Below are 13,343 nucleotides of genomic sequence, written 5' to 3' on the forward strand. Positions count from 1 at the left end.
ATATCTGTAGCAATATTTGGGACAAGGATCATGACACAAATGCAAATTCTCAAAAGAGGGCAAGTTGAGTGGGATGGAGCTAAATAATACAGAAGATGTTTGGGAGGAACAAAGTTGTCCGTCCCCCAAGTATGGACTCCAAAGGAGTTTTGGAGCCGGACCATGTTACTGCTTGGACTTAGTGTTCACATTGGAATCCTGATTGGCCAAGGTGAGGAAAACCCATTGATAGCAAGGATCGTCCAATGTTGCTCTAAACCATTAGATCTAATCATTCCACAACATTTAGACCTCCTAAAATAGAGACTCTTGGAGTTCCTCAAACTAAATGAAAGAAACATGTAGAAGGTCTTCATCCATGGTTGAGAGACCAAGAGTTGGTTTCTAATAACTCCCATATCTATTTGGGCTTATGCCAACTTATCTTACACTTGAGTAGCAAAGTGAAATTTCCCCTCTCCTAGTCTACCCAAAGCTGCTTGAAGCTTGACCTTAGCTGCCGCACTATAAACCTCTCCTTGGGCTAGATGAGCTTTGAGCACCTAATTCTCCTACTACAACTCTACAAGTTAAGAAATGAGGACTAAAGTTGGAGCCCACACCTATCTTTAAAAACCTTCTAGCATGTAAGTGAGTGCCTTATAGGGCTGTATAATTTGTTAGTCTCTAGGAAGGGTCACTAGTGATTCCAACATGTGAGTGCCCTATAGGCTATAGTAATTGGTTTGTCTCCAGGAAGGGTCACTAGTGATTCTAGGGTAGGAGACAATTGGACAAGGTTAGTTGTTTTCGTGCTAGAGCACCTAATAGAGTGTTAGTACTCACTACTTTGAAGTGGTAGGAGAGGTAATGGCAAGGCTCTTTGGTGGTTTAATTCTAAATCTTTGATTGTACCAATAAGGACTTAAATTCCAAATGTTGAGAAAGACTAGCTTGGGATATTCGTACAAGCTTTTGGAATGAACTTTCCATCTGCATTGCCTAAATCTCCATCCTAACCATCTAGCACATGAGTTTGAATAGCCATAGTTTCAACAACCTCATCATTCAATTTGCTTGGTCCATAGTGTGTAACTTATTGTCTAGAGCCAATTTATCTTTGAGGTCACCAGATAGACTTCAAGAGGGCATATCTATTTGGTTGAGGGGAAAGAACAAGAAGAGATGCTGGACCACCTTGGTCTTTACCATGGTCGATAGATTTACCAATTTGGTGATGCCCTATTGGAATCACTCCAAGGCTATGGCATTCTAGTTTCATGGCACTAGTTCTTCCATCGAGAATAGCAAGACCACCTTGAAAGAGATATTGAAAGATTTTGCTTGCAAGAAAAGGCCCTCTGCGCGACGAGAGACCATAACACCACTTCTTGTTTCACATCCTACATTCCCTTTATTTGGAACTTATTGCCAGTAGGTTTATAAAGGCTCGCATATTTGATTATCAAAGAAGTTTGTTGAAAATTCCACCATGCCTTCATCTAGGAGATGTAGATATCACATGATTAGAGTAGGAGAGAACTCATAAAGTAAACCTTGGAATTTAATAGTGGTGCCTTGGGCCAAATGTTGGTGAATCGACTTTTCATGATGGTGCAATGGTGTGATCTCCCATGCACACTCCATAAACTTCATCAAACTAAAAGTGTGCAACCACTACTACTTGACTTTAGAGAACTCCAACATAGGGATGAAGTCAAAGGTAACAAAGAAGTCACACTTGGTCACTCGAAAAAAAGAGAATAAGTGGGATTCCACACAAAAAGAAAACTTAATATACAAACAACCACCAAATTATCTAAACAATGCATAGCTACCACATTAACACCATGAAAGTTAAAGAAGGTATTAAAGTGCATGTTGACTGATGGTTTTTTCATGGCATGCTCATGACATGCATGTAGTGTAAAGCATACTTTAGTTTTCATGTGAAGTAGGCACTCATTTTGATCTACACAAATAGTAGTTGTTTCAGTTGTATCTCATTTTGTAGAATGTTAGGAAATGGAAGTGATTGGTCTATTCTACACAATGCAGTGTTTTCTTTGATGTTCTATTTCTCGTTTTTAATATGTTTCCTATTTATTCTCCCTCATGTGCAATGTTCAAGAGTTGTCTCTTAACTTAAGTTTTCAAGTGTTTGTTGTTTTGTATGTTCGAGCAGTAGGGCCAAAAAATTGGTGATCCTACCATGATTTGTTTGTATTGACTAGATGTAGGATGGATATAGAAATTATTGCTATTATTACAAAAACACTTGTTGATCTTGCCTTGATCTATTCACATTGAACAAATGTAGGATGGATATGAAAAGTATTGTTGTTATTACAAAAACACTTAGTGGTCTTGCATGTCTCTGCAAGATTAAGGATGTTTTCTCGATCATGTACAGCATTCTCTATTTTGGGCGAGCAATGCAAGCAATTATGGTAGTTATTGCATTGATGACGAAGAGGATTTTTGCAAAAATTGATTATTTTTTGTGGATCTTGAATGGTGCAAGAACATCCTATATTTTAAGCATTATTCTCGCTATCAAGAAATATAAATGGGATTTTAGGGTTTTGGGCCTATATTCAAGCGCTTTGTATAAACAAACATGCAAAATCCCTATAAATAGGCAATATCCTATATAGTTAGGAAAAAACCTATCAAATATACAATTCATACCTATCAAAAGAATGGATCTAGAGTATGGCTATGGTCGCTTGAAGAGATAGAGTGAACTCATGAAGACATAGAGTTGAAAATAGAATGTCACACAAGTGAATTAGGTCCAAGATTGAGACTTGGACTCATAAACACAGTCTTGTGTGGTTGGACAATGACTTAGACTCTCAATTGAAAGGACAAAAGTACCATCATCTTGCATTTCTCATCTTACAAGTACAATGCTTTATAGTAGTTGGATTGTTCCACTCTCCTCACTGTGCATATGGGATTCAAGACATCTCTTCCTAGAGCATACATCATTTGTCATTTCTCAACACCCCCCCTTCAAATGATGAGTTCCTACACTTGCTAGCTTTTGCCCCCCCTACATGATAACATGGCTCGGGAGACTAGCTCGTAGGTAGCCTAGTCAAGTTAAAGCTTGAAACTTTACATCTTTGGTAAGGGTTTTGTTTTATAAAACAAATCCACTAAGGGAAACAAAATCCACTATGGGAAAGATAATTTCTTCAAAACAGTCTGTCAAAGAGTTGTTGTTGTTGGCTGAAGCATCTTCTTCTTCTTCTTCTCTTTCATTCATGAACTGATTTTTGTGGTTACCATTCTACACCTGTTGTGCTATTTTACGGTGGAAACATTCATTGGCTATATGGCTAGTCTTACCACAATAATGACATGCCATTTCATCTTTGTTGTCAGTGTTGAATCCTCGACCTCTTCCTTTGGGTCGAGTAACTCCTTTGCTGTATAAGAGATTTTCCTTAGATGATAGGACACCATCTTTTGCATTCTTGTTCTTCGATTTAATCTCTTCATCAAGAAGAGAGTGCTCAATATCTTTAAGTGAGAGACTTGGAACATTACTTAGGGTGGACACAAGATTCTCATATGGATCCTTATTTACACTTGCAAGTAGTACGACTATTGCTTCATCTTCATCAATATTCTTCTTAAGAGTTGGAAGCTAGGTTTTTAGGCTCTTGAACTTGTTAATGTGTATGGTCAAGGAAGCACTATCTTTTATATCCAATTTATAAAACTGCATGAGTAATTTTACCTTTGAATTCTTTGCTTAGGTACCAAACATCCTGTCAAGTTCCTCCCAAGTAGCTCTAGCATCTCTGATGCTAGAGATATGATGTAGCACATCATCACTTAGTCCCCATGCAATGATGCCTAGATCCTTGTTGTTCATCTTTTTCCACTCCTTTGTCTTGAGCTAGTCTTCTTTAACGAACCCGTCTTAATCATCTTCCTTCTTGCTATCTACATCATCCTCAAACAGGTCCCACAAGTCCTTTCGCATAAGGTGGTACATGGTCTTCTCCTTCCAGGCATGAAAGCCTTCTCCTTTGAACTTGGCTATTTACTCAAGTTCAGACGTTTTGAAGGAGGTCTTACCACGAGTGTACTCGGGCAGTGTCTATCCTTTTACAATGAGATTTAATTAGTTGGGCATTCCACATTAAAAATCTTCATGTTTGTCATTGCAAGAATTGAAGTAAAACTAGCAAATAAATTGTTCTTGGATGTGTCAAGAAACACAGGTGCCAAGGAACACTAGGTTAGTATCAAGAGATACTAGCTTGATGTTGCCTGATTTCATGTGGTCTTCTTGATCTTCAGGTGGAGTGCTTGAATTCAAGTGAGTTGCTCCAGATCTTCTTCTTGAAGTTGCACTTGCTAGAATTGATCAGATTTGAATGTCAGGAATTCCAGATGACTGAGAAGGATGAGAAATTGAAGAGATTTTGAGCTTGAAGTTCAAGGATATGGAGTCTTTGTTTTAGGGTTTCCTACAGATCTGGTTTTTTGCTTGTAGCAAGAGCTACAATGGATCATTTGCTACAATATTTATGTGAGATACATCTTATGTACGGCCTTCAAAAGCCCTATATGTGCAGAGTGAATTGTGACGCGTAGAGGTAGATCAAGCCGTATGACAGGAATGTGGCGTAGAATTACAGCAACGATGAAATCATGCAATGTTGGCTTCTCTGTGCATCAATCAACTCAATTTTTGTGATGGGATGAAGTGCCTTGAACTGTAGAACAACTCTCTAGAATAAATCAAGTTGAGATATGGCATGTGGAGAGAGTTATGAAGGATCCAAGTGCTACAGGTCCAATCTGGCTATGGCTGCCAAACAGTGAGTGTGAGATTCAAGTGAGGACTAAGGTCATGCATTCAAACTAAGCTGACCTAAGGTTAAGATAGCTTGAGAGAGCATAGAGGAAAGCTAGATTGAGCTAGGCCATGCTCAGCTGAGCTCTGATACTATGTCAAAAGAACGGATCTAGAGCATGATGGCTATGGTCGCCTAAAGAGACAGAGTGAACTCATGAAGACATAGAATTGAAGATAGAATGTCACACAAGTGAATTAGGTTCCAAGATTGAGACTTGGACTCATAAACATAGTCTTGTGTGGTTGGACAATGACTCAAGACTCTCAACTGAAAGGACAAAAGTACCATCATATTGCATTTCTCATCTTACAAGTACAATGCTTTATAGTAGTTGGGTTGTTCCACTCTCCTCACTATGCATATGGGATTCAGGACATCTCTTCCTAGAGCATACATCATTTGTCATTTCTCAACAATATCAGCAATCTTGTAAGATAGATCAGTCAAGCCAACAATCATGTTAGACAGATCATTTAGGGTAGCAATCTTATCATACAAATAGTGTAGAAAACACATGTCATATAAATACTTAAGGGATTGTCTTATATTTCAAAATTTCTCACAAAATAATGCATTAGACAACTTTGAGGCAATTTCTTAGATATTGGAGATTTTAAGTAACTCATACATTTAGGTTTGAATGTTGAATGTTTGTGCTTTAATCTTTCTAAATGGCTAAGAAGAAGACTTGAAGAGGTGCAATGTTTAGTTTGAGCATGTATACAGTTCAAAACATTGTCTTGATATTTATAAGCCTTATGAAGAAGGAAAATCTTGCAAGAATTTTTGTGTGTTTGATTTATGCAAGGAGTTCAATGATGTTCACAAGAAGGTTTCTTTAGCTATAAAGAAAGGTTCAAGTTAAAGATGGGTAAAGCATAAGAAAAGTTGGATCCTTTTGAAGATACTCTTCACGAAACCTTCTAAGTTGCATGATGACCATAAAGACAAGAAAGTCAAAAGTGCAAAGTGCGTTGGAAGATTGCTTCATGTAGTTGAAAAGCCCATTGAGAAGTATTACAGTGTTTTGGATTCATATTTGGATTTTGGATTCAAGTTGAATTGATGATGATGACTGGTGAATTTCACCTGTGGTCTTACCAAAGATTGAGGTGAAGGGAGCAAAAGAGGACAAGAGCCAAAGAAGCCAATAATCCTCAAGTGTCCCAACCTCAACAATAACACTTGCCAATGGGAGAGTGGAGCAGCATGCTACTTGCATATGTAACTTGATGGTATTTGCTATATTTTAGTCTTTTACAAATTGTCACAATCAATTTCCAATTAGCTTTACTCAAGAAGAAAATAAGCATGAAGAAATCAACAATGAAGTTGATTAGTTTGGGAATCAAGAAGATCAGTTATGTGTTTAAGATTATGATTTATTATGAATGGTACATTGGCAGATCATATTTATGCCAACAAGGAGGTTATAGTGGATGATTTTTTTTGGTTTTGTTGATGATTTTGAGGAAGATAATGCAATTACTAAGTCAAATCTCAATGAAGAGTTTTTGCAAGCACTTGAAGTGCCACTACCTATAGTGCAAAATGCATCATCTTTGGATGTATTTATTCAGCATACCATGTTTCCAGCATTCAAGATACAATCAACAAGTTTTCGAGGTTAAACATTCAAGTTGATTACTCATATGAACAGTTTTCAAAATAGCATGGTTTTGAATACCAAATAATAAGTTTTCAACAACGTTCAGATTTGCATAAGTTGGATGAAAGTCAAGAAGTATAGGACTTAGTCAGATTGTGTGGTTTTCTTAAAGACCCGAATGTGGTATGTTCTATTAATCAATCTCCAATTGAGATAATTCAATGGTTTTCTTCTGAACTTGAAAAAGGGAGAAAATGCAATAGTTGAAGCTTTAGTTCTCATCAATGGCTTCAAGAGAAAGCATTACTGCACCAAGAAGTTTCTCAAGTTGGGAATGCAATGGATTTGCAAGTGTCTCATTGTTCTGGGGTTATTAATGCTCTTGATGAAGTTGTTTTGTAGAAGGTAATGTGATGCTCATTTGCATACTTAGTTGGCATTTCCATATGTTCCAAGTCAAGATGTTAGTTTTGCGGATCTGAAGCTCATATTGATGCAAAACCCTAGCCTTGAAGAAATCCTTACAAATATGCCCCACTCAATGCAACTCTTTTTCATACTAGAAATGAAGAAGAAACAAACACTTGCCATCGTTACTACTGCTTATAATTCTATTTTTAGCACATGGCCAAAGCTAAGTTGGATGCATCATTGCCACATGAGTTAAACATTTCAACAATACCTATGGAACTACATGCCATAAGAGAGTAAGAAAAATCATACTAGATCCTTGCGTTAAGAAACCTTAGAGTACATGCACATTCCTTCAAATGTTCTAAATCCATTGCTAAAAAGTTTTCTAGGCCATAATCTTTGGAAAAAGAAAAGTCCCCTTGACCACACTTGATGTGGCTAAGGAATTTACTAATAATGCAAAATATGTATGATCCAAATGTATTCATCTCTATCTATTTTGCAGATGGGATTGTTTGTTAATATTGGCCATTAAGGCATTTGCTTTACAAACGTATAGTAGTATGGTGAATTATTCTAGTTTTATTAATGTAAGAGGTAAGATAGAGTATCTTTGATTTTCCTTATTTGTGAAAAACATCCTTTGCTTTTGGGAATCGAAGTAATCCCTACTTTAGGGGGTGAAGAAAAAGCACCAGGCCAATGCTCATGCATACCTTCTCAATGAGCATGCAAAATATTGCACATGAGATTCCAATACATGTTGGCATGTAAGCCTTGATAAAGTATGCTAGAAACCCATAATGACTTTACCATTAGAGATGCATGGGGAAAACATACATGGAGCTCCAATTTCCCCTCATGAGAAACCCACTACATTCAAGACCAAGCTTATTTGTGTGATAAAAGGACACAAGAGATACTACATGGTGAGGTCTACAATATAATTGAGTATCCATGAAATGCCATTGCACTTAATGGTGCTTAGCATAGCAATCAATTAGTTATTTTTTGTGCCATTTGTACTGAAACATAATACTCTTTATTTATAAGCTTTTGTAGGTAATGCTCTCTCTCTCTCTCTCTCTCTCTCCAAGGCATCAAAATTGACTTTTGTGGTTGATTGTTACCACATTACACATTGTTATCTTCATTAGTTCCTCAAGTGGCCTTGTGCACTATAGCTCATCTTACAAATACTAGCTATTCTCTCTTTCCTTTGATTTTTTCTTTTCTTTTCTTCATTTTCTCTTTTATTTTACAAATTCACAATCAATATATCCTCTAATCACATTTTTTAAATGTAGTATTGTTGTACTTAGATCTTTCTATTCCACATGAACAACAAAATTCTTGCTCCTTTCATTCCATTTCCTAGTGATTCATCCCTTTTATAGTGAAATGACGGGTGGAAGGCCTTGTGATTTAACCATGTATGCATGTGGTTCTAATGCCAATACTTGCACATCATACATGTTTTATTCCACATGAACAACAAAAAATCTTGCTCCTTTCATCCCATTTCGTAGTGATTCATTTCCTTTATAGTGAAATGGCTGGAAAATATGCAAGGCCTTGTGATTTAATCATGTATGCATGTGGTTCTAATGCCCGTACGTGCACATCACACATGCAACGCCCCCCGCGCCCCCCGACAAAGGGCTTCAAAGGTATATTGAAGCTTAGATTGTCATGCAAAGATACAAAACAATATATGCTTCAAGATAAAAGCATTAGCTCCATATACAAATAAAACTTCAACACTCCAACGTTGTTTATTCTCCATTGTTTACATAGAAAATCTCATACAATATTCGATTTGACATTATTAGGAATAATTTGATCAATCATAAAAGCTTTTACACTACATCATCACCCATAATGGCAAGAACTAGGAAGTTGGCTGGCCACAATCACCACCTTTTTGAGTTGTGAATAGGAATGGATCGTCACAATCATTATAGATCCCATATGAGTATGCCTTAGCAAGAAACTTGTCTATGGTTGCATGATCGAGTTGAGGTTCTCTTGATAATATGAAAAGAGATTTTGCCAATACACCAGACACCTCACTACATGAGTACACTAGGGCAGCCTTGTATCCACCTCTATAATCATCTTCTAGTGCAATAATCCAATAGGGAGCCTTTGCTCCATTTATGTTCACTTCCAACTTTCCTATAAAGAGGAAATAAATAAAAGTTAGAAACCTAGATTCCATTGATAGTGACTTCCAATTCTTCCTGAACCATTTAAAGAAGGAAGTAAAAGAAAAATTAGGAAACAACTCCAAAAGTGATCATCTATTTAGAATATACAAAAACTCAAACTACTCAAAACTCCAATAGGCTTACTTCAATAGCCAATATGTTCTTATTTTTTCAAGGTTGTGAATAGCTCCCAAGGTTGAGTTTGTAGCCTCTGATAGGATGTGGATTATGAAGCCCTTTGAGTTGGATAGCACAAAAGATTTGACAACAACCCAAAGCAATGCAAGTTGCTAGAATGAATTTGGAGCAAGAGTTTGGGAAGAGAGAAGGTTCAACATGTGGAAGTTTAAGGCATTTTATTTTTTCTCTTCTCTTTTCTCAGAGGTATGTGATAGTAAGCTTCCCCTATACATCCAGTAAACCAAGCTTCTATTCTCAACCATTGCTAGAGCTATAAATATAATTGAACTAAAAAGCAGTCAATCAAGCATCTGTAAAAACCAGCCCATGGGAGCTTACCTTGAGAGCTGGGATTGGGGATGCTGATACCCCCATTCACTGATGAAACTTTGCCATTGTTTGTAGGCTTCCCGTTGAGGCGAAGGGCAGATGCAGAAGCATCGATGGCCTTCAGCCCAACAGACACGGCAGCATTGCTGGCTGCAATCTTCAGGGCTGCAGAGGACAAGGCAGCACTCACAACGTCAAGCTCCTCCTTCACCTTGCCCTCATTACCTTTCTTTGACAGCTTCTCACTTATCCCCTTCACTTGATAGCTTGCTTTGTTCAAGTCCCCCACAAAGTCTACCCCACTCCCTTCTTCCTTCCGTGCCTCCCCCACATACGCTTCTATGGCATCCACACTCCCCCCCAAGCTCCCATCCCCTTGGCTTATCTGCCCATTGGCTTCTTGTATCATGCTAACATCATCTGCCACTGCTTGGACGGCCTTCTCTGCAGCTGCCATGGAGCCCTTGAGCTTCTCTCCAGCCTGAGAGAGAGAGTTTGCATCTGCGACATGGCCCAATGCAGCCAAGGCATGTGCTGCGTTGACAAGCCGGCTGAGGGCTTGGGAGATGGGGCTTGTTTGGTAGCAGATTTGTCTTGCACCTGCACAGACCCCTCTGGCCGAGAGGGAGAGGGCCCCTACCTCTGCAGTAGCCAAGGGCCCAACTACCCTGATGCCGCTGTTAAGCAGGGTCAGGTTGCCTGATTGGGAGGAGTAGAGGGCCTGGTTACATGCTAGGCCTGCCTCTGTCAGTAGCTTGAAGCTGGCAGTGCTGCCAATCTCATACCATCTGCCAAGGTAGGCTTGCAAGTTGATGGTGTCCACTGTTGGGGGAGCTGGGCATGTTGTGCTTGAGATGGCCCTGGTGCAGAATGCGGGCTGGGTTGCTGCTGCCTCATGGGCTCCTCTTGACAAGAGGAAGAGGGAGAGACAGAATGACAGGAGAAGGAACTTGCCCATTTCTCTGCAAAGATCAACACCAACACAGAAAAGAATCTGAGAAACACAGTGCCAGTGCCTTGATCTGTGCAAATGCACACCCAAAATCAAAGAAGTTGAGAAACAAAGTGCCTTATCTGCTTCTCTGCAAATGAACACTCAATATCAAAGAAGCTTTATCTCAGGAAAAAACACAGAAAAGAACTGAAGGAGTTCAGAAAACGAAGAGCAATGGACCCATGTTTGAACTGCCTATCATGCGGGGACAGAAGTAGTCAGCTACATGCAGATTCAAGTACTCGATTCCTCTCCATGGAAATAATGGAGGCTTGATTTCACAGTGGATTGAGTGAATGTGGGACTGGGTCCGGGACTTCATGCAGTAACTTGATTACACAGTGCATTGGATGTGCAAGTGAGTTGAAAGCATATCGTTCCTATCAAAGGACTTACTGCGTATCAAGAAAGCGAAGCGTCCACCGGTGCTGATGACAAATGAATGAATGATTGTGTGAGGGAGGCGCAATTGCAGGTCTGTGCTTTATAGGTATGCATTTCCGTAGAGAGAGAGCCTCCTCATCGACTCATGAGCACCGCCCAGACTGCTACAGCCCAAGAAGCGGGTCTTTCTCTTCTTTTGTTAGCGGCTTCCTGTTTTCACACTCGCAGATATTGAATACCACGCCTTATTCTCTTCCTCTCCCAACATATACTGTCATCATCCTCACCAACATGCCAACACCACGCCTTCTTCTCACCCTTTCCAAACATTTGGTCAATCCATGTGCTTATTGTTCACATCTTCATAGGTTTTCCAAAGGTCTTAACTAACTTAGAAATGTTTGTCACCCCCCCCCCCAAAAAAAAAAAAAACTACATGGAAAATCACCATAGTACCCCTACTTTTCGACAAATTTCCCAAAGTGTGCCAAAGGTTTTCGACAAAATTCCCAAAGTGTGCCAATGGGGTCATAGCTTGGTGGTTTGAGTATTGTTCTTACACGAGTTCAAACCCTCGGTTTTCCATCCCCAATGGCACACATCATTTCGCATCTCAATTTTCCCAAAATGCCCCTTAAATTTCAAATTTACAAAATATTCCTTCAATTTTTCAATATTCTCAATATATCCCTCATAATTTTAGAAAATTTTCATCATATATTATAGGTTTTCTAGGGGATAATTGTGTTACAAACTAAGAGATGACAAAATGACATTTGTTTATGATACTTTACACAAATGAGGTATAGAAGATAATGTTCTATGGAGATATATGCCACTTTTCTTTACTTCATTTGATATACCAAGTATTTAAGACACCCAAACATAGGTCCTCAATATGGAAAAGAAGGGACTAACCACATTTCAAACTACTTTTAAGGAAATGCTATATGCTTGCAAGTCATTGCCCTCCTTTGCATTTCAATGAGCAAAGGAAAAACACAATTTTCATAGTTTGTTGTCCAACTATGGTCTATACAATCTTTACAATCACACTTTGAAGAAAAGCATGATCAAGCACACCCATCAACCAACATCAATCTTTTGCCCTCATAACCCTTTTTTTTGTATTTTGGAAAGGGCGGGGGGGGGGGGGGGGGGGGGGGGGTTAGTTTGGGGGCATAGAGATCCCAATTGACATGTATAAACAAGTGAATAATATATTTCCCATATTGAAGGCAACATAGCACACAAACACACTAATGCACACAAAAACAAACCCAATTGACATGTATAAACAAGTGAATAATATATTTCCCATATTGAAGGCAACATAGCACACAAACACACAAATGCACACAAAAACAAACAAGCATATGCAAATGTTATGTGCACCTAGGGAGAGGAAGGGAGAAAAACATTGTCTTTTTTACAAGCTTTGGTATCACTTTCTATTTCCCATCTATTTCCCATATAATGTAAAATAGAATAGATGTGAAAATGTAAAGCCTTAATTATAATATGGTGTAGATGTGGAAATTTAAAACTTGATAAATTATATATGAATCTCTAAATATTGAACGTTTTTGTATGATCTCCTCACAATGCATTCTACTATGGTAACAAAACATAATATTCAAAACAATCCTCCCAAATCTAGTAGATTATTTTATTGTCTTTATGTGCGAACTTTTTGGGGGGGCCTTACTCTAATGGGAAAATGGAGACATGCTTACAAGCCTAACTTGGTGGGCAAAAAATCAGATGGATCTAATTTTCTTAAATTTGTTTATTTAGCTAGTGATGATCCTCTTTCTTCCACATTCAATTTTTGGCATTAACACACTTCTAGAAGCCACCCTCTTTTGCCCATATTCATCTAGTATGTAAGGGCCCTCAATGTCACTCTACCCCACCGAGGGGGAGTAGGGAAAAGGACAAGCTAATGCTAGAAACCTTAGAGGAAGACTGGCATGGGTTAAGTTTACTACCAGTTTAGTTTAGATTTGGTCAATGGAAAAGGAGACAACAATCCTTTTTTAAAGTTGAGTAGAGGTTCAAAGGAGAGGGGCTCTTTAGTAGGACAACATTCTTCTTTTCTCTAGATGGTTGCCATGAGCATGGAGCTAAGCACAACAAATGGCTTAGATCTCTATAGAAGATTGCATGATTAAATCAACAGAAAAGCAATCCTATTTGGTGATGCAAGAGTCCTGGCAAGCTATGGTGTGTTATGAATGCTATAGCAATTAGATTCATTTTGCATATTAGGGACAAAAAGCTATTTGGCTCACTCTCTGTATGAATCAGTTTTGGTGAATGCCTAGCTAAATGCAAAGAAGAAATTGGTTTTGGTGAAT

General features: G+C 38.5%; 1 protein-coding gene across 1 annotated transcript; it reads right to left on the minus strand.

Moving 5' to 3' along the window:
• Positions 1-8,620: 8,620 nt before the first annotated feature.
• On the minus strand, positions 8,621-11,311 carry LOC148021005 (uncharacterized). The gene is made up of 3 exons (XM_087698833.1): positions 10,996-11,311; positions 9,615-10,567; positions 8,621-9,063 (listed from the first exon to the last, which is right to left on the minus strand). The coding sequence occupies exons 2-3, from the start codon at positions 10,561-10,563 to the stop codon at positions 8,777-8,779; spliced, it is 1,236 nt and encodes a 411-aa protein (XP_087554959.1). The 5' UTR covers positions 10,564-10,567; positions 10,996-11,311; the 3' UTR covers positions 8,621-8,776.
• Positions 11,312-13,343: the final 2,032 nt, after the last annotated feature.

This window comes from Lygodium microphyllum, chromosome 18, assembly GCF_053477565.2.
Source record: "Lygodium microphyllum isolate KBCC chromosome 18, Lygodium_microphyllum_v1.1.10, whole genome shotgun sequence".
NCBI classification, from domain to species: Eukaryota; Viridiplantae; Streptophyta; class Polypodiopsida; order Schizaeales; family Lygodiaceae; genus Lygodium; species Lygodium microphyllum.

Coding starts and splice junctions, on each gene's coding strand:
- LOC148021005 (XM_087698833.1), bottom strand. CDS start 10,563: ATGGGCAAGTTCCTTCTCCTGTCATTCTGTCTCTCCCTCTTCCTCTTG. Junction 9,064..9,614: donor CCCCAATCCCAGCTCTCAAG/GTAAGCTCCCAT, acceptor TCCTCTTTATAG/GAAAGTTGGAAGTGAACATA.